The sequence below is a fragment of the Bufo bufo genome, chromosome 2 (assembly GCF_905171765.1).
Source record: "Bufo bufo chromosome 2, aBufBuf1.1, whole genome shotgun sequence".
NCBI classification, from domain to species: domain Eukaryota; kingdom Metazoa; phylum Chordata; class Amphibia; order Anura; family Bufonidae; genus Bufo; species Bufo bufo.
Window position 1 is genome coordinate 214,292,805 of NC_053390.1, and position 23,417 is coordinate 214,316,221.

At 41.2% G+C, this 23,417-nt stretch overlaps 1 protein-coding gene across 1 annotated transcript in view; it reads left to right on the forward strand.

Moving 5' to 3' along the window:
- Positions 1–1,148: 1,148 nt before the first annotated feature.
- Positions 1,149–23,417, forward strand: part of LRRC43 (leucine rich repeat containing 43) — a 44,198-nt gene continuing 21,929 nt past the window's right edge. Inside the window, 11 exon segments of the mRNA XM_040419661.1 lie at positions 1,149–1,377; positions 1,571–1,801; positions 1,803–1,820; positions 7,506–7,616; positions 7,722–7,861; positions 12,313–12,465; positions 12,467–12,530; positions 12,532–12,578; positions 13,821–13,899; positions 15,142–15,163; positions 16,365–16,537. Of these exon segments, the coding sequence (XP_040275595.1) occupies positions 1,291–1,377; positions 1,571–1,801; positions 1,803–1,820; positions 7,506–7,616; positions 7,722–7,861; positions 12,313–12,465; positions 12,467–12,530; positions 12,532–12,578; positions 13,821–13,899; positions 15,142–15,163; positions 16,365–16,537 (1,125 nt within the window). The 5' untranslated portion in view covers positions 1,149–1,290.

Consider the following 23,417-nt stretch of genomic DNA (forward strand, 5'->3'; position numbering starts at 1 on the left):
CGCAACGCAGGCCCCATAGTAGTGAATGGGGGTGCATGAAAATCGCAAGCATCCGCAAGCAAGTGCGAATGCGGTGCGATTTTCACGCATCGGGATGGGGACCCGATCTTTATTATTTTCCCTTATAACATGGTTATAATGAAAAATAATAGCATTCTTAATACACAATGCAAAGTAAATTAGGGTTGGAGGGGTTAAAAAATAAAATAAAAAATTAAACTCACCTCATCCACTTGTTCGCGCAGCCCGGCTTCTCTTCTTTCTTCTTCTTTGAGGACCTGGGAGAAAAGCACCTTTGGTGACGTCACTGCGCTCATCACATGGTCCATCACCATGGCGATGGACCATCTTATGAGCACGGAGCCATGGTGATGGATCATATGATGGACCATGTGATGATCACAGAGACGTCACCAAAGGTCCTTTTCTCCCAGGTCCTCAAAGAAGAAGAAAGAAGAGAAGCCGGGCTGCGCAAACAAGTGGATGAGGTGAGTTAAATTTTTTAAAAAAATTTAACCCCTCCATCCCTAATTTACTTTGCATTCTGTATTAAGAATGCTATTATTTTTCCATATAACCATGTTTTAAGGGAAAATAATAAAATCTAAACAACACCGATTCCAAACCCAAACCTGAACTTCTGTTAAGAAGTCCGGGTTCGGGTCTGGGTACCAAACATGCCGATTTTTGTCACGCGCGTGCAAAATGCATTAAAACGCTTTGCACTCGAGCTGAAAAATCGTTCATTTTCCTGCGACACACCCGCATCCTATCCGGCCCTCATACACGACGCCCGTGTGAAAGAGGCCTTAGGTTTCAGGATGAGACAAATTTATCAAACCACATGAGACATTTGCTAAATGTGGCACAAAGTACTCCAACGCAGACTCAAGGAAAACTGACTTCAAATTTTCCCCTCCTGATAAATTCCCCTCTTTATGTTCCACTGTGTAATTTAGCTATGAGTAAGTACATTTGCGAAATGTGTAAGCAATTTCTTAACCTGTGTACCCGATGCCTTTTTTGTAATTTTCTACAAATAAAGTGTTGTGGACTTTTTCCTCCTTTCACATCATATAAACTCTGCAGATCCATGCTGTCAAGATCGTGTAACTACAAGAAAGCCAAGAATACAAGGAAGCATTTGAAACTAGCCAAACAGGATATTGTGTGGTTACGCAGCAACAGAACGCTGTCTCCAGGCAACGAAGAATGCTTCTCCTGAATCTCACACGTGTTCTCCATTCTAGTAGTGGAGGAATGGTGGCTGCCCTGGACTGAGATGTCATCATGGATCACATCACTGTGTCTGAGGCTCTGAGGCAGCAACTGGAAGCATTGTGCTTGAAGTCCTTTCCCTGTGGTTCTGGAAGCTGGGTAAAACATCCTTTATCTGTAATGTCTTCATAATTTTTGGGGGGCTGTGACGTTCTTCCCCATTTATGTAGGCAATGTTAATATATCTTAATAAAATGCTGGATGTTCTATAGAAGCGGTTTTATATTTGACTTTATATCTTACTTCCTTGTGCCCTACTGTTGAGATTAACCGTATGTATATTTCTGCTTAGAACAAGCCTCATCTGGTTAAAGGAAGAAGAATTCCTGCAGACACCTACTGGGAAGACAGTGACCCAGATGAGGAGAGCCAGGGCACTTTACAGGATATTCTGAATCAACAGAACTCACCGTGGGAACCTGAAGACAAGTACAATTCTGAAGCTCAACACTTGAGGGAACTTGCAGTCAAATGTCCGGAAAACATCACTGATCTGTTCATCTATTCTTATTTCAAACGGCTTCAGGATAGTTGATAAAGAGGTGGGTGTAAATGTAGCGGACTGTAATCTAGAATGTATGATGGTGGCTCCTTATTTTGACTCTAGGCTGTCAGTTAGTTTTTGCTTAGGTGAAACTATCCAACTTCATAGAACTTGGATTCTATCCTATTAGCATAGAATTTTTTTTTATATTGAATGGTAGCTTAGCAAGATGTATAGATGTATAAAGTCTAATTGGAGTAAATAGGAGGATACATGTTGGTATCATTGCTTTTATTCCCATTAAACAGTTTAGAACCTGTCCACTGTGCCCTCAACAGTGGTTCAATGGATCAAACACAGGTTTGGTGTTGACAGGCCTCATTGTTAGCACAAAAGTGACCATCCATCAATTCAGGGAAAAACTTTACAGGTACTCTCATGCTATTATAAACCCACTCTAGATAAGAGTAAGCTATGTATGTTGATTAAGATTTTCTGTAGGATCCCATATTTGAAGCAGTGAACAGAACAGAGGTGATAAACTGGGAGATTTTGGGTCACTGTTTATGCTACAGTAAGAGAAGTTCCCCCACCCAAAGGATAGGGGCTGATTTATTCTCCAACTCAAAGCTAGTGGGTTCATATACAGCTCGGACTGCCCACAGCGGTACAGGGGAATCTCCCGGTGGGCCCCTAACTCCCACCCCCCTACACAAGTGCACATAACACAGTAGACTTACCCGCACTACATACATATATTCAATGTGCAGCACCTCCACCAGCCTATGTTATATAAAAAACTTGATAGTTTATTAAAGAAACTCCCCAGTTATTATTATTATAGACATGATCAGAGCTGAGATCTAGGTATAGAGGAAAGCTACCATTATCCTCTTCTCCCCATGACTACCTTCTCAAAGTTGCTGCCGGGACCCTCATATTCAATCTGGTAGCATCTTCTGCTGTGTGAGCAGGTAATATTTGACTGTATCCATAAGAAGGACCCCCAAATAAATTTTACTGGTGGCCCTAGGCACCCCAGTCTGACACCTGTTCATATGTGGGGTCTAGTATGGACTCCAGTATTCAGGCTGCGAGACGTCAGGATGTTCAACCCACCTTGTCACGTTGAACATGTGTTTGAGCTGTAGGGCAGCATGTTACAAAAGCAGGAGGAGCTGAGCATATTGTTAAATAGATTTGTGGGAAACAATTCAGTAAAACAGGAATTTTATTCATTTAAATTCCTGCTCATCCTGGACTTTGGAGTTGGTCCTATTAGTGATTGACAGCCTTCCTTCTATGACTGTGCATACAAAAAAATCTGTCAGTCACTAATAGGACCGCCTCCTTACCTTCAAAGCCCAGAATGAGCAGGAATTTAAATGAATGAACTACAAGTTTATACTGAATCTATTTCCACAAAACTATACATCAATCTGCTCAGCTCCTCCCGCTCTATAACATATGCTGCCCATAGATTGCCCTGCATGTTCATGGTTACAGTTTACCTTTATATCACTGATCTCATGAATGAGAGGTTCACAGGAACACTACATTGTGATGTGACTAATAAGAGACAATGGTGTCCTCCTAGGCTAGCATACTAAGGAAAAGAGTAAATTTATTTAGTCAGAATTAGAAATGTCACTGACCACTAGGTAATGAGTTTTCAACTTATAGCAGCAGAAAACAAAAGTACTAATATTAACAAAATCTATTTCCAATTGGGTTGGCTTACTGCTTTATTGTTTGTGAGTCGGTGCTCAAGTTCCAGTTTACAGGTAGTGCAGGAGAAAGTCTATTGTCTATGATGGCCCAGTGGTTGAGCCCAGATGCTGGTTAACAGTGATCGACAGGTCTTGGTTGAATGACCCACCCTGCATTCAGATTAGAGATCAGCGAACTAGACAAGTTTTATTTCATTTAAAGTTTGGCAATTTTTTTATTTATTTTTTTGCTTGTAGAGAGGGAGAGAGAGAGACTAGTACATATGTGCAGTATTGTAAGTCCAGGTGATATCCCTCTGGGTTTCTGGGAAAGATATTCAAATAGCTTTCCTAAACCTGTCTGATGCCAGAAGATGTTAGAAATTGATAATTTGCATATATTTTACTCAAAATCCAGAGGAGCATTGTCTAGCCTACATTAGGTCATAACGCATATCAATTGGTCTCCATATAGAAATAGTACCCACCCTGCAGATTCCCCTAAGGCCTCGCAACCTAGAAAAGCTGTTCTTATCAGGTTTTCTAATTAGGGATTTTGTCCTTAAAGAACTACATGAATATGTGAGGCTGACTCAGCTATTTTTCTTGCTTTGCTACATAAGCATGGTTAAAACGCAGGAAGTCATCTCGGCTAATTTGCTGTGTGAAAATAATGCAGTGCTCGTTTTGCTGCCTTGTTCTTCTTACTGTTTACTTTCTTGCTGTGCAACAGCAAGTAGATATAATTATAGTTCTGCTGTTCACCTGAGCAGACAACACCTTTTAGCAATTTTATTTCACTATTTTGATTCAACGTCATATGAACCAGAGAGACCTCCAAAGTAACATTCAACTGAAAGTGAGACATGAGAATTACAACATCCCACAAAATACATCTCTCAATGAAACGTACAAGCTAGTTCTCTTTCTAGAAGAACAAGAGAACCAGAATGTCTCTTATATGACTGGCCTTGTGGGGTTCTCTTTGGGTGCTTTTTATCATTAGGGATACCAAAAAATATGCATGTGTATTGTATGCCTAGCAACACTACTCGTGGTTTTTAGGAAGAGTATATCGCAAATCGCATATCTTAATTCTTCTGGCATTAGATAGGATATCCACTCTTTTTTTTTTTTTTTTATCAGGCAAGCGAATTTCCATACCTTTTTGGCTTTCTGGGAAAACATTCAAATTAGCTTTTCTTCCAAAACAGAAAACAATGCTAATATTTTCTCATGCCAGGCAAATATGTGATTTGCATATGCCCCTTCCTAGAAACCAAAATTAGTGTCACTGGCATACAATTTTCATGCTTATTTTTTTGTCTCCCTAATGATAAACAGCACTCCAAAGAGTACCCACACAAGGCAAGTCAACCAAGTAAGACAAGTCTCTTGAGACATTCTGGTTCTCTTGTCCTTCTAGAAAGAGAACTAGCTGCTTGCCCTTTTGGCTAAGATTAAATGTAGTATTTGTTCTTATCCATCCAGGAGGTTTAGTCTGGGCCTCTAAGATGTTGAGTACAGCAGAGAACAAAATGGTTGTCCCTAGGGTGTATGACTTTGGCCATTGGTGCAATATGCTAGTTGACTAAGGACTGCCAGATCAAGGCCATGGACTGAGATGTGCTAGAAAGCCTGGGATGCAGGAAGTGCCCCAGGTAAGTGGTGACCCTGGGGTGCCTGAACTCACTAGGGGTGGGAGCCTGCTGAGTGACAGCACATTTGCATGCACTTCACTTTCACACACTTTGACCGCACAAACCTCTTTTTAGCTCAGCTTTGGTTTGTGTAAAATGAGGAATTTTGGCACGTATTCACTTTTCTTTTGTGTTACATTTGTTTTATCACTAGGAATTTGTGGCGCCCTTACAGGCTACGCCCTGAGTTCTAGGGAGGGGTGTGTGTGACTATCAGGTTCCTCATCCACCTTGCCCGGAGGGTCTGGGAATGGTTAACGGGGGGGCATTATCTTATTGAGAGGGCCTGCAATAGACCGATGACCTAGTGCATGTTTTTTGTGTGGCATGCTGCATGATTTTGGGCACGAGTTTAAAAAGTCATGTTCCTCAGGCCTAAGAAAAAAAAAAAAAAGATAAATAACTAGCTTGCATGCTTTATTGAGAGAGGTGTAAGCTTTGTAGGCTGTTGTAATTCTCTTGTCTCCTTTTCAGTTAAAGGTTACTGTTGGAGGTGTCTTTGTCTGAAATTGATACAAAACAGTGAATAAAATTGCTGAAGGCGTTAGCTATCTTTGCTATACTGATTAATGTATCCTCAGGTGACTAGGAAGGAGCTGTCCCATTGAAGTGAAACGGCAAAGAGCTATAATTATACTTACTTGCTGCCTGTACAGTAAGTAGATAAACAGTAAGGAAAACACAGCAGCAATGAACACTGCATTATTTTTTATCACAGGGGATTGGCAGAGATACTTTCCTGACTTTTAAAAAGGCTTATGTAACAAAGCTAGAAAAATACCTAAGCCAGACTCACATCTGCAACTAGTTCTTTCAGGACGAAAGCCTTTAGGCCTCATGCTCACGACCGTATGTATTGTTGTGGAGCAAAAAATTACGGATGAGACGACCGTTTGCATTCCGTGTTTTGGAGAACGAACAGCTGGCCCCCCAATAGAACAGTACTATCCTTGTCGTAATGCAGACAATAATAGGACATGTCTATTTTTTTGTGGAACAGACATACGAAACAGATGCACACGGAGTACCGTCTGTTTTTTTTGCTGACCCATTGAAATGATGAGGTTTTGCATGCAGTCCACAAACAAAAGGAACGGAACACGGAAAGAAAATACGTTTGTGTGCATGAGGCCTTAGTCAGAGAAAAAGCAGAAAACAACATTTCTATTTGCAAGGCCTTAGGGGGGAACCTGGCCGTGGGTACAATTTTTATTATTGAACCAGTCTCTCTCTCTGTCCTCTGTCTCTCTCTCTGTCTCTGTTCTCTCTCTCTCTCGCTGTCTCTCTCTCTCTCGCTGTCTCTCTCTCTCCTTCGCTGTGCTCACTCTCTCCTTCTCTCGCTCTGTCTTCTCTCTCTCGCTGTCCTCTCTCTCGTCTACGCTTTCGCTCTCTCTCTCGCTGGTCTCTCTCTCTCTCTCGCTGCTCTCTCTCTCCTCGCTGTTCTCTCTCTCGCTGTTGCCTCTCTCTCTCGCTGTCTCTCTCTCGCTGTCTCTCTCTCGCTGTCTCTCTCTCGCTGTCTCTCTCTCTCGCTGTCTCTCTCTCTCGCTGTCTCTCTCTCTCGCTGTCTCTCTCTCTCGCTGTCTCTCTCTCTCGCTGTCTCTCTCTCTCGCTGTCTCTCTCTCTCGCTGTCTCTCTCTCTCGCTGTCTCTCTCTCGCTCTGTCTCTCTCTCGCTCTCTCTCTCTCTCGCTGTCTCTCTCTCTCTCTCGCTGTCTCTCTCTCTCTCTCTCGCTGTCTCTCTCTCTCTCGCTGTCTCTCTCTCTCTCTCGCTGTCTCTCTCTCGCTGTCTCTCTCTCTCGCTGTCTCTCTCTCTCGCTGTCTCTCTCTCTCTCGCTGTCTCTCTCTCTCTCTCTCTCTCTCTCTCTCGCTGTCTCTCTCTCTCTCTCGCTGTCTCTCTCTCTCTCTCGCTGTCTCTCTCTCTCTCTCGCTGTCTCTCTCTCTCTCTCTCGCTGTCTCTCTCTCTCTCTCTCTCTCGCTGTGTCTCTCTCTCTCGCTGTCTCTCTCGCTGTCTCTCTCGCTGTCTCTCTCTCTCTCTCGCTGTCTCTCTCTCTCTCTCGCTGTCTCTCTCTCTCTCTCTCGCTGTCTCTCTCTCTCTCTCTCTCGCTGTCTCTCGCTGTCTCTCTCGCTGTCTCTCTCTCTCTCTCTCGCTGTCTCTCTCTCTCTCGCTGTCTCTCTCGCTGTCTCGCTGTCTCCCGAAATGAATCACAAAAAAATTGGGTTCGACTGAATCCGAACTTTTTGAGAAGTTCAGACCGAATCCCGAACTGGTGAAATCTTTAATTCAGATGATTGATCTTGATGTTTACAATCTGTATTTACCACTCTCTCTTACATAGGTAACTGAAGTAGATGCACAGCTACTTAAATTTCAGAACCTTGAAGAACTTGTGTTAAGTGTAAATAAATTAAATACAGTGAACTCTGGAAATCTTCCAAGAAAATTAAAGGTGAATATACTGATCAATGTCTTTTCTCTACCCATTTCTTCATGACTAATCACAGTTTCATGGCAGTAAAAACTATCAGGTATACTTTGTTATTCTTTGTTTCAGATATTGGAGTTATGTTCTAATCACATTTCAAGCTTAAAGGATGTAAGTGTAAATCCTCCACCATTGTTACAGCATTTAGGACTTGCGTATAACAGAATTCATGGCTCTTCAGAGAGTATGTTCCTGACTGCAGACATCTGGTAAGATATTTTGGTTTATGGATGAATTTGGAATACATTTAGGTTTACACTAATATCTACAGTGGCATGCAAAAGTCTGGGGCACCCCTGGTTAAAATTAATGTTACTGTGAACAGTTAAGCAAGTTGAAGATGAAGTAATCTCCAAAAGGCATGCAGTTAAATATGACACATTCCCTTTTTGTATTGTACACAAAAATGTTTTTTATTTTCATCTTTTACATTTTTAAAATAGCAAAACAGGAAAAGGGCCCGAAGCAAAACTTTGGATATTCTGCATGGTTAGTTCCCAGTAGCAATCCCTAGTATTACAGCTTGTAAATGACTTTTGTAGCCAGCTAAGAGTCTTTCAGTTCTTGTTTGAGGGATTTTGATCCATTCTTCCTTGCAAAAGTCTTCAGTCTGTGAGCTTCTGGGCATCTTGCATGCTCTGCCTCTTTTTGAGGTCTAATCCACAGATTTTCAATGATGTTCAGATCAGGGGACTGTGTGGTAAAACTTCAGCTTGTGCATTTTGGATTTGAGGTGTGTTTAGGATCATTATCCATTTGTAAAAGCCATCTGCTTTTCAACTTCATCTACTTTACATTTGGTGTTGTTGTTTGCTTCCAGAAGTTGCTGGAATTTCAATGAATCCATTCTTCTTTCTACCCTGAAATGTTCCCTGTGCCATTGCTGCAACACAACCACAAAAGCATGACTGATCCACCCCCATTTTTAATGGTTGGAGAGGTGTTCTTTTCATTAAATTCTGTGCCCTTTTTTTCTCCAAATATACCTTTGCTCGTTGTGACCAAAGATATCTATTTTAACCTCATTGGTCCACATGACTTGTTTTAAAAATGCATCAGGCTTGTTTAGATGTTAATTGGCAAACTTCTGACGCAGAATTTTGTGGTGAGGATGCAGGAGATGTTTTCTCTTGATAACTCTTCCATGAAGGCCATATTTGTGCAAGTGTTGCCCGAACAGTAGAACAATGTACCAGAATTCCACGGTCTGCTAAACCTTCCTGAAGGTCTTTTTCAGTCAAGCAGGGGTTCTGATTTGCCTTTCTAGCAATCCTATGAGCAACTGTCTCTGAAATGCTTCTTGGTCTTCCAGATCTTCTCATGACCTCCACTGTTCCTGTTAACTGCCATTTCTTAATTACATTTCAAACTGAGGAAATGGCAACCTGAAAGGCTTTGCTTTCTCCTACTTTGTGGACCTCAACCATTTTCATTTTCAGAGTGTTAGGCAGATGCTTAGAACAACCCATGGAGTCTGGGTATTTATTAAGCTTTGAAATTTGAATCACCTGGTCTTTCCTAATGATGATTGTGAATAAGCTTTAACCCTAATAGCCTATTTAAGGTCGGAAAGTTCAGTCTGAGAGCTCAAATCTCCTTGGGTTCAATTACTTTTGTGAGGTTCTTCTTCTTCTTTTTTTTTTTTTACTCTATTGTACAAAACCAAAATAATACATTGCTATTGCTTAAAATATTGAAAAGTGTGTTTCATCTTTAACTTTATGCATTTTTGAGATCATTTCAACTTGCTTAACTGTTCACAGAAGCTAAGTTTGAGCTGGGGTGCCAAAACTTTTGCATGCCACTGTATACAGGGCATCATAACTGGCATTAATTAGATTTATATATTTTAACAGAGAATCATTTATCAAAGCTTAAAGGGAATCTGTTAAGCTAAACATCTGAGCTGCAGGTATGTTATAGTGCTGAAGGAGCTGAGCAGATTGATATATACTTTTGTTGGAAAAGATCCATTATAATAAGTATGTCTTTTTAATGCTTAGGGAAGTGGGTGGTTTTATTAATATAAAATATAATAAGCAGTTTTTACCCTTACCTCTTTTGGCCAGGGTTCTCTCCCCCTCTGTACCAATCTAATAGTTTATTGTTTACTATATTTTTAAATTATGTATGTGTAATCCCCTCTTGCTGTACAACACCATGGTATTAATGCCACTTTCAAATAAAAAATAAAAAAATAATTAAAGGGGCTGTCTCACTTCATCAAATATACTGTGAATGAAAATACACTGCAGTACACTATACAGTGTACTGCAGTGTATTGTAGAGCCATCAGACCCACTGGATCTTCAAGAACCAAATGGGTCTGAGTCAAAATAGTGGGGGGAAAAAAGTTTTAAAAAAAATCTAATATTTTCCCATATACACACATTTATAATTGGGTAAAAATAAAAAAATTAAAATACCCTAAACATGTTTGGTATCACCGCGTCCGAAGCAACCAGCTCTATAAAAATATCACATGACCTAACCTCTCAGATGAACACTGTAAAAAATAAAATAAAAACAGTGCCCAAAAAGACATTATTTTGTCACCTACCATCACAAAAGGTGCAACACCAAGCGATCAAAAAGACATATGCCTCCCAAAATAGAACCAATCAAACCGTCATATTATCCTGCAAAAAGACACTGAAACACAATTTTTTTTGTTTCAAAAATGCTATTATTGTGTAAAACTTAAATAAATAATAAAAAATATACATATTAGGTATTGCCATGTCAGTAACAACCAGCTCTATAAAAATATAACATGACCTAACCCCTCAGGTGAACGCCGTAAAAATAAATAAATAATAAAAAACATTTTTGTTCACCTTGCCCCAAAAAGTGTAATAATGAATGATAAAAAAATCATATGTACACAAAAATGGTACCAATAAAAACATCAACTTTTCCTGAAAAAAACGAGCCCCTGCACAAGACGATTGGTAGAAAAATAAATAAAATATGGCATTCAGAAAATGGAGACACAAAAGCATTTTTTTTCAAAAATGCTTTATTATGTAAAACTGAAACAAACATAGAAAGTAGACATATTTGATATCATCGCATCCGTAACAACCTGCTCTATAAAAATAGCATATGATCTAACCTGTCAGATTAATGTTGTAAAAAACAAAAAATAAAAACGGTGCCAAAACATCCATTCTTTGGTTACCTTGCCTCACAAAAAACATAATATAGAGCGATTAAAAATCATATGTACCCCAAAATAGTACCAACAAAACTGTCACCATATCCCGTAGTTTCCAAATGGGGTCACTTTTTGATTGTTTCTACTGTAGGGTGCATCTGGGGGGCTTCAAATGGGACATGTTGTCTAAAAACCAGTCAAGAAAAATCTGCCTTCCAAAATCCATATGGCGCTCCTTTTCTTCTGCGCCCTGCCATGCGCCCATACAGCAGTTTACCACCACATGTGAGGTGTTTCTGTAAACCGCAGAATCATGATAAATACTGTAATAAATATTGAGCTTTATTTGGCTGTTAACCTTCGATGATTAAAGAAAAAAATGGATTAAAATGGAAAATCTGCCAAAAAAGTGAAATTTAGAAATTTTATCTCCATTATCCTTTAATTCTTGTGGAATACCTAAAGGGTTAACAAAGTTTGTAAAATCAGTTTTGAGTAACTTGAGGGGTGTAGTTTCCAAAATGGGATCATTCATGGGTGGTTTCTACTATGTAAGCCCCACAAAGTGACTTCAGACCTTAACTGGTCCGTAAAAAGTGGGTTTTGGAAATTCTCAAAAATTTTAAGAATTGCTTCTTAAATTCTAAGCCTTCTAACGTCCCCAAAAAATAAAATGACATTTACAAAATCATGCCAACGTAAAGTGGACATATGGAGAATATTAATTAATAAATATTTTATGATGGATCACTTTCTGTTTTAAAAGTGAATTTTTCAAATTTTTGGGTAAATTTGGGATTTTTTTTTATAAATAAAGGAGAAATATATTGACTCAAATTTATGACTGTCATGAAGTACAATGTGCAACAATTTCAGAATGGCTTGGATAAGTAAAAGTGTTCCAAAGTTATTACCACATAAAGTGTTACATGTCAGATTTTCAAAATAAGCCTGGTCACGAAGGTGCAAAATGGCCCGGTCATTAAGGGGTTAAGCATAGAAAGAGCAGAGAGTTTTGCTGAATCTTTTCCAATAAATGATGTATACTATGTATGTGTACCATGTATGGGTCCGCAATATGCGGGCACCAGCCGTGTGCTCCCCGCATCACGGATGCGCTCCCAATCCGGACTGCGGTGGCGGACAGAGGCACGGGAACCCCACGAAAGCACTACGGAGTGCTTCCGTGGTGTTTCTGTCCGTGCCTCCGCACTGGAAAAAAAATGGAACATTTTTTTGCGGTGTGGACGGATCACGGACCCTTTCAAGTTCAATGGGTCTCGATCCGTCCCGGCCGCGCACGGACGTTGCCCGTGCATTGGGGACTGCAAATTGCAGGCCCCAATGCACGGAACGGCTGCACAACGGCCGTGTGCATGAGGACTAAGAGTTTCCTAAAATATTTAAATTGTCTACATCCAAAAATGTGTATCACCTAGAAGGTTTCTGGTATTTGCACCACCTATTTTCCGACTCATTTTTCTTTAGGTCACAGTTTAACAGAATTTATATTTTTTTTTTTTGGCCAAATTTGGTTTCTCTTGACCTTAGTTACAATGATCTTACTGATCTCTTTAACCTAGTATCCAGAATCTCTACTTTACAAAAATCTGTCCGCATTCTCATGCTGCAAGGAAATCCCTGACTTTTGTTACCAATATAGAGGCTATACTATAGACTCTCTGCCAAAGCTATGTGTTTCTGGGATGATAATTTTAATATTACCCGGATGAAAAATATAAGTACAGTGGACTGTCACAAAAGAAAAGGTTGAGATTATGACTAATGAAGTAATGACATGTATGGTCCATTTAAAAATCATTAGGTTTTAATGGCCAATATGTTCTACATCGCTCATACAGTTTTTTGATGTTTTTTGTGTCGGTTTTTTATGTCGTTTTTATTGCCAAAGCAGGTACTGGATACAAAAGATAGAAGACACCTCATACTTCCTTTTGGATCCAGTCCTGGCTTTGGATCACAAAAACGCATAAAAGTCTAATGTAATTCCAGCCTAAAAAGAGTATTTTTATTATATAAATCTGCATATACATAACGATGTATATCAAAAGCAAGTCAAGAATACAGTATTCAGCAATAACATGAATAAGGATGATAATCATACTGATGCAGGAATTTTATGGTGTAAGACAGGACTTCACAAGAGAAAAAAAACCAGGAATAAACATAAAATGGAAGGATTAGAACAAAAGGTGAGACTCCTCACCAGTGTCAAAAATAAAAAATAAGAATCAGTTTAAAGGGATTCTGTCACCTCGTTTTAGGTTATAGAGCTGCGGACATGCACGGCTAGATCGCCGCTAGCATCTCCGCAATATACACCTTACCAGGCTCATTTACATATCTCTAAAATCATTTTTTAAGCACAATAAAAGCACACAGCCCTATAGGACAGGTATACTGCGGACATGCTAGCGGGGATCTAGCCGTGCATGTCCGCAGCTCTATAACCTAAAACGAGGTGACAGAATCCCTTTAATGTTGCAATTATAGCGACGTCAAAGAAATGGTAAAAGCAAATAAAATTAAAAATATGGCTTGACAAATCCCTAAGGCAGACCCCTTTCCACCCATCGGGTATACCCCTGGGAGGCCCTGAACTCAGCCCATGGTTAAACCAAAAAAAAATCATGATGCACCTTGATTATCCAATAATGCACAGAGAGTGAACAGGTTTTCAAAAGGCGGCACTAAAAGTGTTCTTCTTACTCATGGTTTGATGACTTGCATCTCTTGATATTGAGGAACACCTGTCCTGGGACTATGGGACAATAAACTTTACTGTCTCTACCATATCCCTAAAACTCACCCTTCCTACAGGCAGAGCACCCGCCCCGAAAGGGGCGACCCCACCTTTCCATGTCTAAGCCCTCTCTGGTACCTTTTCGCACCCTGCAAGCAGATAAGTTCTTGTCCAAACGATAAGACAGAAAAAATATATATACCGTTCCTAAAATATTTCAAAGCGTCCTGACGCTTCGTTTCTCCAGCACACAACTGGTGCTGTCCTTAGGGGACAAAAAATATGGAATGTTGGGTAACAACAAACAGAGCAGAGACTGTCCTGTGGTATTGACCTCTGCACTATACGTTACCCAGCAAAACATGGGGCCCCCTGGTCAGGGATTTGAGAAGCCTAAGCTCAGGTGTGGGCTATTGTATACAAGGCGTCTCCAGTGAGTTCATATCTGGCGCCTTAAATAGGTGAAGTCCCCTAGGAACCCTCCCCCAATTTCCTGTGTATGTCAGGAAAAACTTATAAGATAAGTGGTCATAGATATATATTAAATCATGTCTGCCCCCACTGGAGATATCCTACAAGTAATAACTCAGAGGGGCAGCTATTGATTCCCATATACATGTGATAATTGGCACAGAATGAACAAAAACGCTGCTGTGGAACGCATGTGCGTTTGCCCGGAAATGGAGTTGAGCGCTCTCGTCGCAGATGTGTTCCACAAGCTGGACAGAGGCTAAATTAGGCGTTCCTGATTCTTCTGGAATGTAGAGCGAGCTCCACAGGTCGAAAGAAGACTAATTGTCATCATTCCCCAGTACTGGTGGAACGCAGCAACACTCCATACACATTCATTGATTACAGGTGGAACGCAAATGCGCTCCACCATATCTAAAAATTAGTTAATCAATAATTTCTCATCATAGCCCCCTGTTTGAAGTAATCATAAAAATGGAGAGTGAAAAATAGATAGATAAGACAAATATGTAGATAAATTAATGCCAATGGAGCGGAGGAAGGAGGGGCCAACACCATACTAGCTAAGCACAAACAAAGAAAAAGGGGAATTCTATGTCATTGCCCATAATAGGTAAGGATGCTGATATGATTCTAATCAGTGAATATACAGTGGATATAAAAAGTCTACACACCCCTGTTAAAATGTCAGGTTTCTGTGCTGTAAAAAAATTAGACAAAGATAAATCATTTCAGAACTTTTTCCACCTTTAATGTGACCTATAAACTGTACAACTCAAATTAAAAACAAACTGAAATCTTTTAAGTAGAGGGAAGAAAAAATATAAAAATTAAATAATATGGTTGCATAAGTGTGCACACCCTTAAACTAATACTTTGTTGAAGCACTTTTAGATTTTTTTACAGCACACAGTCTTTTTGGGTATTGTGGAAATCACTGTCAAGGAGATGGGGTACTGTGGAGGTCACTAATGAAGGGGCAGGCTGCTGTGGAGGTCACTGTTAAGGGGGCGGGATGATGTCGAGGTCACTGTTAAAGGGACGGGCTGCTGTGGAGGTCACTGATAAGGGGACAGGGAACTGTGGAGGTCACAGTTAAGGGGACGGTCCGCTATGTAGGTCAGTGTTAAGGGGCGGGGTGCTGTAGAGGTCACTGTTAAGGGGGATACTGTCTTTTAATGACATACACAAACATTAAATAAAATAGATGAAATATACCCATGCGAAGCCGGGTCCTTCTGCTAGTGATTTTGTAAACCATTATACTATAGTGTAGCCATATTGCACACTGCAACATTTCCGTTATTTCAAAGAGTTTTCTTTATTTTCATGACTATGTAGGCATCAAAACTATGAATTAACACATGTGGAATTATATACATAACAAACAAGTGTGAAACAACTGAAAATATGTCATATTCTAGGTTCTTCAAAGTAGCCACCTTTTGCTTTGATTACTGCTTTGCACACTCTTGGCATTCTCTTGATGAGCTTTAAGAGGTAGTCCCCTGAAATGGTCTTCCAACAGTCTTGAAGGAGTTCCCAGAGATGCTTAGCACTTGTTGGCCCTTTCGCCTTCACTCTGTGGTCCAGCTCACCCCAAACCATCTCGATTGGGTTCAGGTCCGGTGACTGTGGAGGCCAGGTCATCTGGCGCAGCACCCCATCACTCTCCTTCATGGTCAAATAGCCCTTACTTTCAAAGTTTTCCCAATTTTTCGGCTGACTGACTGACCTTCATTTCTTAAAGTAATGATGGCCACTCGTTTTTCTTTACTTAGCTGCTTTTTTCTTGCCATAATACAAATTCTAACAGTCTATTCAGTAGGACTATCAGCTGTGTATCCACCTGACTTCTCCTCAACGCAACTGATGGTCCCAACCCCATTTATAAGGCAAGAAATCCCACTTATTAAATCTGACAGGGCACACCTGTGAAGTGAAAACCATTTCAGGGGACTACCTCTTGAAGCTCATCAAGAGAATGCCAAGAGTGTGAAAAGCAGTAATCAAAGCAAAAGGTGGCTACTTTGAAGAACCTAGAATATGACATATTTTCAGTTGTTTCACACTTGTTTGTTATGTATATAATTCCACATGTGTTAATTCATAGTTTTGATGCCTTCAGTGTGAATCTACAATTTTCATAGTCATGAAAATAAAGAAAAATCTTTGAATGAGAAGGTGTGTCCAAACTTTTGGTCTGTACTGTATATATCTTCCTTATGAAACTGCATATTAATGTATTTTATGTCCAGATTCACTTCTGTTCTAATGATATGAATTGTTTATGGGATGAACCTTTTTTTCTGTCTTGCAGAAGACAGGGAGAATAAAGCAAAGTTTTATGTCCGCATAAGGAAAGTACAAGGTATTCCAAACCCAAGTGCACACGCAGAACAGCAGAATTCAGGGGACTATCCAGTAACTACAGTCACTTATCATGTATGCTATGAATTCATAGAAGACCAGCCTAGCAGCGACATATGCCAGGTAAGATGGAAAATCTGTTACTGAAGTTAAATTGAGAAAGCCAGCTTGCGCTTAAAGGGAACCTGTCATCAACTTTATGCTGATCTCACTGAGGGCAATAAGGGACAGAAATGCTGATTTCAGCGGTATGTCACTCATGAGCTAAAAGTAAGTGGTTGCCGAGAATCAGCATCATAATCATTGCAGCCCAGGCCTTGAAAAGAGTCAAATCTACCTGAGAAGAGTCACGGTTATTCATAATCTCCTGCTCTCCCGCCCATCTGCTGATGATTGGCAGTTCTCTCCTAGAGAGAAAGGGAAAAAACTGGGTAGAAGACGGTCAGACATCAGCAGGTGGGCAGGGAGAACAGGAATTCATGAATAACCATGACTCTTCTCAGGTGGCCGTGACTTTTCCAGGCCCAGTCTGCAATGATTGTGATGTTGGTTCTCTGCAACTACTTACTTTTTTTTTTTTTTAATTGTTTATTTTATTGATTTTTTTATCAATGAAAAAACAATACAGGTACATTGTCTCATAGCACAATCGTAAGAGGCAATACAGGTACAATACTATGTTGCATAACGTCAATATCAACAAATGTACATTAGTATACAAAACATACATTTTGCATCTGAGGCCAATAAACGCACTAAGGGCTGAAACCACAAAAGGACATAAGACAATTACAATGACACGACACATGGGGGGAAATTAGAGGAAGGGGGAAAAATAATAATCTAACTGGTAATCAAAGGTCTTTTATTGTAAGTGATCAAAAGCGTCATCCCATGTTTGCCAGATCTTTGTAAATCTATCGACTGAGTTAGTAATACATGCAGTTAAGTATTCCATTTTCCTAACTTCCCTTACACTATGTATGAGGTCCATTCGGGTAGGCGCGTCTGCCCTCAACCAAAACCTCGCAATTAGGCGTCTGGCCGCCGTTAACACCTGAAGGACTAATAGGAGGAATTGTTTTTTTAATGACATTTTTGGCATATTCAATAAGTAAAAAAAAGGTGTAAAAGGAAAACGAATTGCGAGGAGTTGAAAAAAGACAGACTCCACCATTCTCCAAAAGGGCACAATCACAGGACATTCCCAGAAAATGTGAAGGTGGGTCCCCTCACCTATCATACACCTCCAACATCTATCAGAGATATCTTGGCTAAAGTGTTTTAATAGCTGTGGGGTATGATACCAAAACATAAGCACTTTATATGTGTTTTCCCTATATGTGATACATGAGGACGACTTCGCTGCTCGTTCCCATATCTGTTTCCATTCTGCATACGTTATAGGATGGCCTAGAATTACTTCCTATTTAGACATGTAGGAGTGAGTGACAGAGGAGGATGATAGGATAAGATAAATGTCTGAAATGAGACCCTTCGTTGTAACAGTCAATTTACAAAGTTTCTCAAACGGCGTGGGGGTTGACACCTTCGTTGAGTGAAAGAGGTCCGAAAAAAAATGGCAAATCTGCACATATTGATACCTACAAGACTCTGGTAATTGATGCAAGGAACGTACCTCGTCAAATGAGAACAAGCCCAGAGTCCTATAGTTTACAACATCCGCAAATCTGAACAACTTCCTGGGAAACCATGTTTTAAGAAAAGCTGTGCTCATTCCCAACTTAAATAGTGGGTTATACAGAAAGGAGACCATAGAAGATTTTTCCGATGCAAGTGAAAACAGTCTGTTACATCTCGACCATATGTTACATGTAAAAGACATAGGACCCAGTAGTTCAGGTCTAAGTGAGGGTTGTAGGGAGTACCAAATGAGTGAGTTCGGATGTACAGGGGCTATCCACAACTTCTCTATTTCCATCCATCTGGAGTACGCGTACATATTGGACCAGGCTGGCAGTCTTCTAAGGTGTGTAGCCCAGTAATATTTTTTAATATTTGGAACTGCTAATCCACCTTGAGTTTTGGGTGACATTAAAATTGAGCAAGCTATGCGATGCCTCTTTCCATTCCAGATGAACCTGAATATGGATGACTGAAAATCACGCAGCTCCTTCTCAGGGACAGGAATTGGGAGAGTTTCAAACAAATACAGTAATTTAGGCAAAATATTCATCTTAACTGATGCTATACGGCCCAAAAGGGAAATGGGAAAAGGCATCCATTTAATCAGTAAGGCCTTGAGTTCTCGGAACATAGATGGAAAATTTTGAGCATACAACGAGGAATAAGTAGGGGTTAAGTTGACCCCCAAATACCTCAAGGACGTTTCCGTCCATTGAAAATTAAAGCTAGATTTTAAGGTGGTCAAAATATCAGGGGCTAGGTTAAGAGGGAGAGCCTCAGTTTTTGTGGTATTAATTTTATAACCGGACAATCTACCATAAGTCTCTAGTAATTTAAAGAGGTTGGGAAGCGAAATATGTAAGTCAGTTAATGTTAGCAGGATATCATCTGCGAATAGTGAAAGTTTGAATTCTACTGCATTCACTTTAATCCCATGAATATCAGGATGAGACCTAATGGCCGCCGCTAGGGGTTCTATGCATAGAACGAAGAGCAGAGGGGACAGTGGACATCCCTGTCGCGTACCATTTTTTATAGGAAAAGGCAAAGAATGAGCATGCTTCATTTTCACTATCGCTGTAGGTTGGGCATATAGAACATGGAGGGCTGTAAGAAAAGGGCCTTTCAGACCGAAGGCCTCCATGGTAGAGAACATAAAAGGCCACCCTAAGCGATCAAACGCTTTCTCTGCGTCAAGACTTAGCAACAACGCCGAGTCTCTGCGCTTATTTGTGATATCAATTAAATCAATGGTGCGCCTTGTATTATCTCCGCCCTGTCGGTTTCGAACGAAGCCCACTTGATCTTTATGGATCAGTTGGGGTAGCCAGTCTGAAAGTCGGTTAGCCAGAGTTTTCGTGAAAATTTTCAGATCCGAATTAAGAAGTGCAATGGGCCTATAATTTCCACATTCTAGGGGATCTTTACCCGGTTTAGGTATTAAAGTTATATAGGAGTGGGTATTGGTGACCCTTGTAGGAAAGAGTTGAACAACAGCGTCATATGTGGCAAAAGAATATCAGAAAATGTTGCGTAATAGATGTATGGTAGACCATCTGGCCCAGGGGCTTTATTATTGGGCAGCTGTTTCAGTACTTCCTGTAGTTCCTCCACAGTAATGGGAGCGTTTAATGAGGCAAGAGCTTCTCCTGACAACTGAGGAAGATCACACTTAGAAAGAAAGGAATCTAGGAGGAGTCTACTGCGCCCTGGGTCAGATGGGAGTTGTTGAGGGATAGAGTAAAGTGCCTTATAATAATCTTGAAATAAGTTGGAAATGACCTCTGGGTCATACACTATTGCCCCATCCCCTCGCCTCATTGCAGTCGGAGTGTTTATAGTGCCAGAGTCCCGAAGCTGTCGAGCCAGGAGGGTATGCGGTTTGTTTCCCCACATATAAAATCTTTGACGCGAATATAGTAATTTTTTCTCAGTTTTATAAAACAATAATTCCTTCAATCTAGCACGCAGGGTTATAATGCGCCTAAGCAGAGGCCGCGAGCAACGGGACTCTAGCATCTTTTCTAAATCCTTCAGCTGTGAGGTGATATTGTGTTGTTGCATAGTACGGTCTTTTTTCAGTCGAGACCCCATAGCTATACATGCGCCTCTAAAGACTGCCTTGTGGGCTTCCCATATCATAGATATAGGGGGTCCTGAGGACTGATTTAAGGTGAAGTATTCTGTGAGGCCCTCACGTAACTCCTGCCTAAGCAGCAGCTGGTGTAGCAAGGATTCATTAAGGCGCCAATGACATACTCTAGGGTAGTAACCTGATGTTTTAATGTTAATTGACACTGGAGCATGGTCCGACCAGGAAATTGGTCCTATGTCGGCATCTGCAAGCATCCTTAAAATTGGGATATTACCAAAAAAGTAGTCTATATGGGAATGTGTATTATGTGGATGTGAGAAGAAAGAAAACGTTTTTGCAGTGGGATAGTTAATTCTCCAGAGGTCATATAATTCGAATTTTCTAATAAGACGCCTAAAAAGACGTGAGTTTCGACACTGATCCTTAGTAGGCGGTCTATTCTGAAGGGTTAATCTATCTAGACGCTCGGAGAAGGAGAGATTAAAGTCTCCTCCTACTAGCAATGCAGCTGGGAGCAACTTCGATAATTTCAAAAACACCTTATTAAGAAAAGGGATTTGGGCAGTATTCGGAGCGTATAAATTGCACAGTACGTGTGGGCTACCATTGAGTGTGGCTTTTAGTATAATATACCTGCCAGCTGAATCAATAATAGCATCTTCCACCTGTAAAGGGCAATCAGCAGATATGAGAATGGCAACACCCGCTCTCTTTCTCCCAGAGGAAGCAGAATATATACGAGGGAATAAATATTGCGCAAACTTGAAAGAGCCCTGGTGATCAAAGTGGGTCTCCTGAAGAAAGACTATGTCAGCTTTCTGAGACTTGCACTCAGTAAGTGCCAGGCGTCTCTTCACATTAGAGTTAAGACCTTTTACATTAAGCGAGACATATTTAATCATTTTCAAAGCATGGAATATATGTACTTGCTATGTGGTTGCAATGGATCCTTCTCAAGGACACTGTCATAGATGAAAACACCTTAAGGCATTCAGTCGATTGTGATTTGGGTTCTGGAGACCTGAGTATAAAAAACAATAAAAAGAGACACAAAAGGGAAGGGGGGGAGACACAAGACCATACAAACATAAAGAATACACCATTTAGTATCAGAACATTGGGTGTTGTCACCCAGATACAGATCAGTGAGCAGCAACTAGTGATATTAATATCAGCAAACTGCCGCCCCTCCAGCCCAACCAACAGAAGCTGGGGGGGGAGGGCGAAACTACTGGTCTGCTTATTGGAAGCATGACTGGACTGGCACAGGATGGGCCAGGTTTCAAAGCTTATTAGAACATGAAATAACCAGAGAATTGAACAATAAACCAATTCTACTAACATAGGACCTTAAACAGAGAACCATAAGGCCGTCGCCTCCTGGCGAATAAGAACAGTAGGAGATACAATTTAAGCTAATGAAGTCCATGCAGCAATCATGGGGGTTCATCTTGTGGCTCACGTAGAGGGGTCCCTCCAGCGGGGGAAGATCTTCTTCTCTTTTGTCTGGCAGGTTGCCAAATTGGACCCAGGGCAGGCTGTGGATCCGGTAGTTCCCAGTCCGTGATGGATGGAATCTCAATGCCCAAAGCAGCACAAAAATCAGGGAGGTCTGAATGCTGACGCAAGATGGAGGATCTGCCATTTTTCGTGACTATTAATGCAAACGGGAACCCCCATCTATAAGGGATCTTCTTTTCCTTCAGCAGTTGCAATAAAGGCTGTAATACTCTTCTTTTTTGGAGTGTGCACCAAGATAAGTCCTCATATAAATGAACAGAAGCGCCATGGAAATCAATGGAGCGTGCTTCCCTGGCTTTGGACATAATGCTTTCCTTCACCTGAAAATCGTGCACGCAGCAAATTACGTCTCTGGGCTGCGTGGATGAGGACTTAGGCCGCAGCGCTCTGTGAGCTCGATCAAGCTTGATAAACTGGGGTGGCTGTGTGCCTAATAAAGCATTAAAAAGTTCAGATAATATTTCCTGCAGATTTTCTTCCGCATTAGCTTCAGGCAAACCCCGTACACGGATGTTATTTCTGCGCCCTCTGTTATCTAGGTCTTCCAGATGACGTGCATTGTCCCTGATAACTTGGGATTGAGAAGCAATAACAGATTGTAAATGTGCCACACTTCTACGGGTGTCATCATGGTCTATTTCAATAGTGTCCATGCGGTCTGCTAAGTGCTTCAGATCCTGCCTTAAAGTTGAGATTTCCGATTTACAGGCATTTCTGACTTCTGAGACCAGCATTTTAAAATCATCCTTAGTAGGCAAATGTTGTAATGTCTGCTGAAGTATTGTAGGGCCCTGGGAAGGTTGCAGATCTCCCTCTCCCTCGTCCTCATATTCACTTCCCTGCTCCCAAGTAACAGCTTCTCCTCCCTCTCTCCTTCTATGATGCTGCTGGTTAGGGGGATCTTCAGAGGATTCGGCCCAATCTCGCCGCCTCTGGGATGGAGTGGCCATTGGTTTGGCTTGTTTAGCTGCCGATTTTGGCGGCATAATGGCGGCTATGCCTCCTGTTAGATGTAGCCCCTCTCCTGCCCCTGTGGGTTTTAGCTGTGTCCCCACAGCGCTAGTGGGTAGGAAAGTCCTTGCTAGTGGGGACAGGGAGGATGTAGGAAGCCGTAAGGCTGGATTACTGCTCGTACCTGTCGGCGGCTGTGCGCTCGTCTCTTCACCCTCACACGCGCCGGAGGCCTGAGATGGAAGCAGGCCGCAACCGGACGGAGCCGCGCGGAGTGGACGGCTGAGGTAGGAATCGAGCGTCTTATTCCCCCAGGCGGATGATCGGGACGAGGTGGAGGGCTTGCCCAGCAATTTTTTCCCCATGTGCTGCGATGGCGCGGTAGGAGAGTCTCCTTTAGCAGCTAATGGCGGCGGAGCTCTGTCTTCACGCGGCCATTCCTGAAGACGTCCAGGCCACGCCCCGCAACTACTTACTTTTAACTTATAAATGACAGACCGCTGAAAAGAACTCTTTACTTTATTCTGCTGTTAGTATGGGCAGCACAAAGTTGATGACAGGTTCCCTTTAAAGAGAACCTGTCAGCATGAAATGCAATGCAAACTGTAGGCACCATGTTATATAGCAGGAGGTGCTGAGTAGATTGATATATAGTTTGGAAGGAAAAGGTTCACTAAAACCTATAACTTATACATTTATTGTGCATTTGGAAAGTCTTCACTTTTTTCTATTTTTTTTAATGTTGCAACCTTGTGCTAAAATAAAAAAAATTCAAGTTTCCCCCATCAA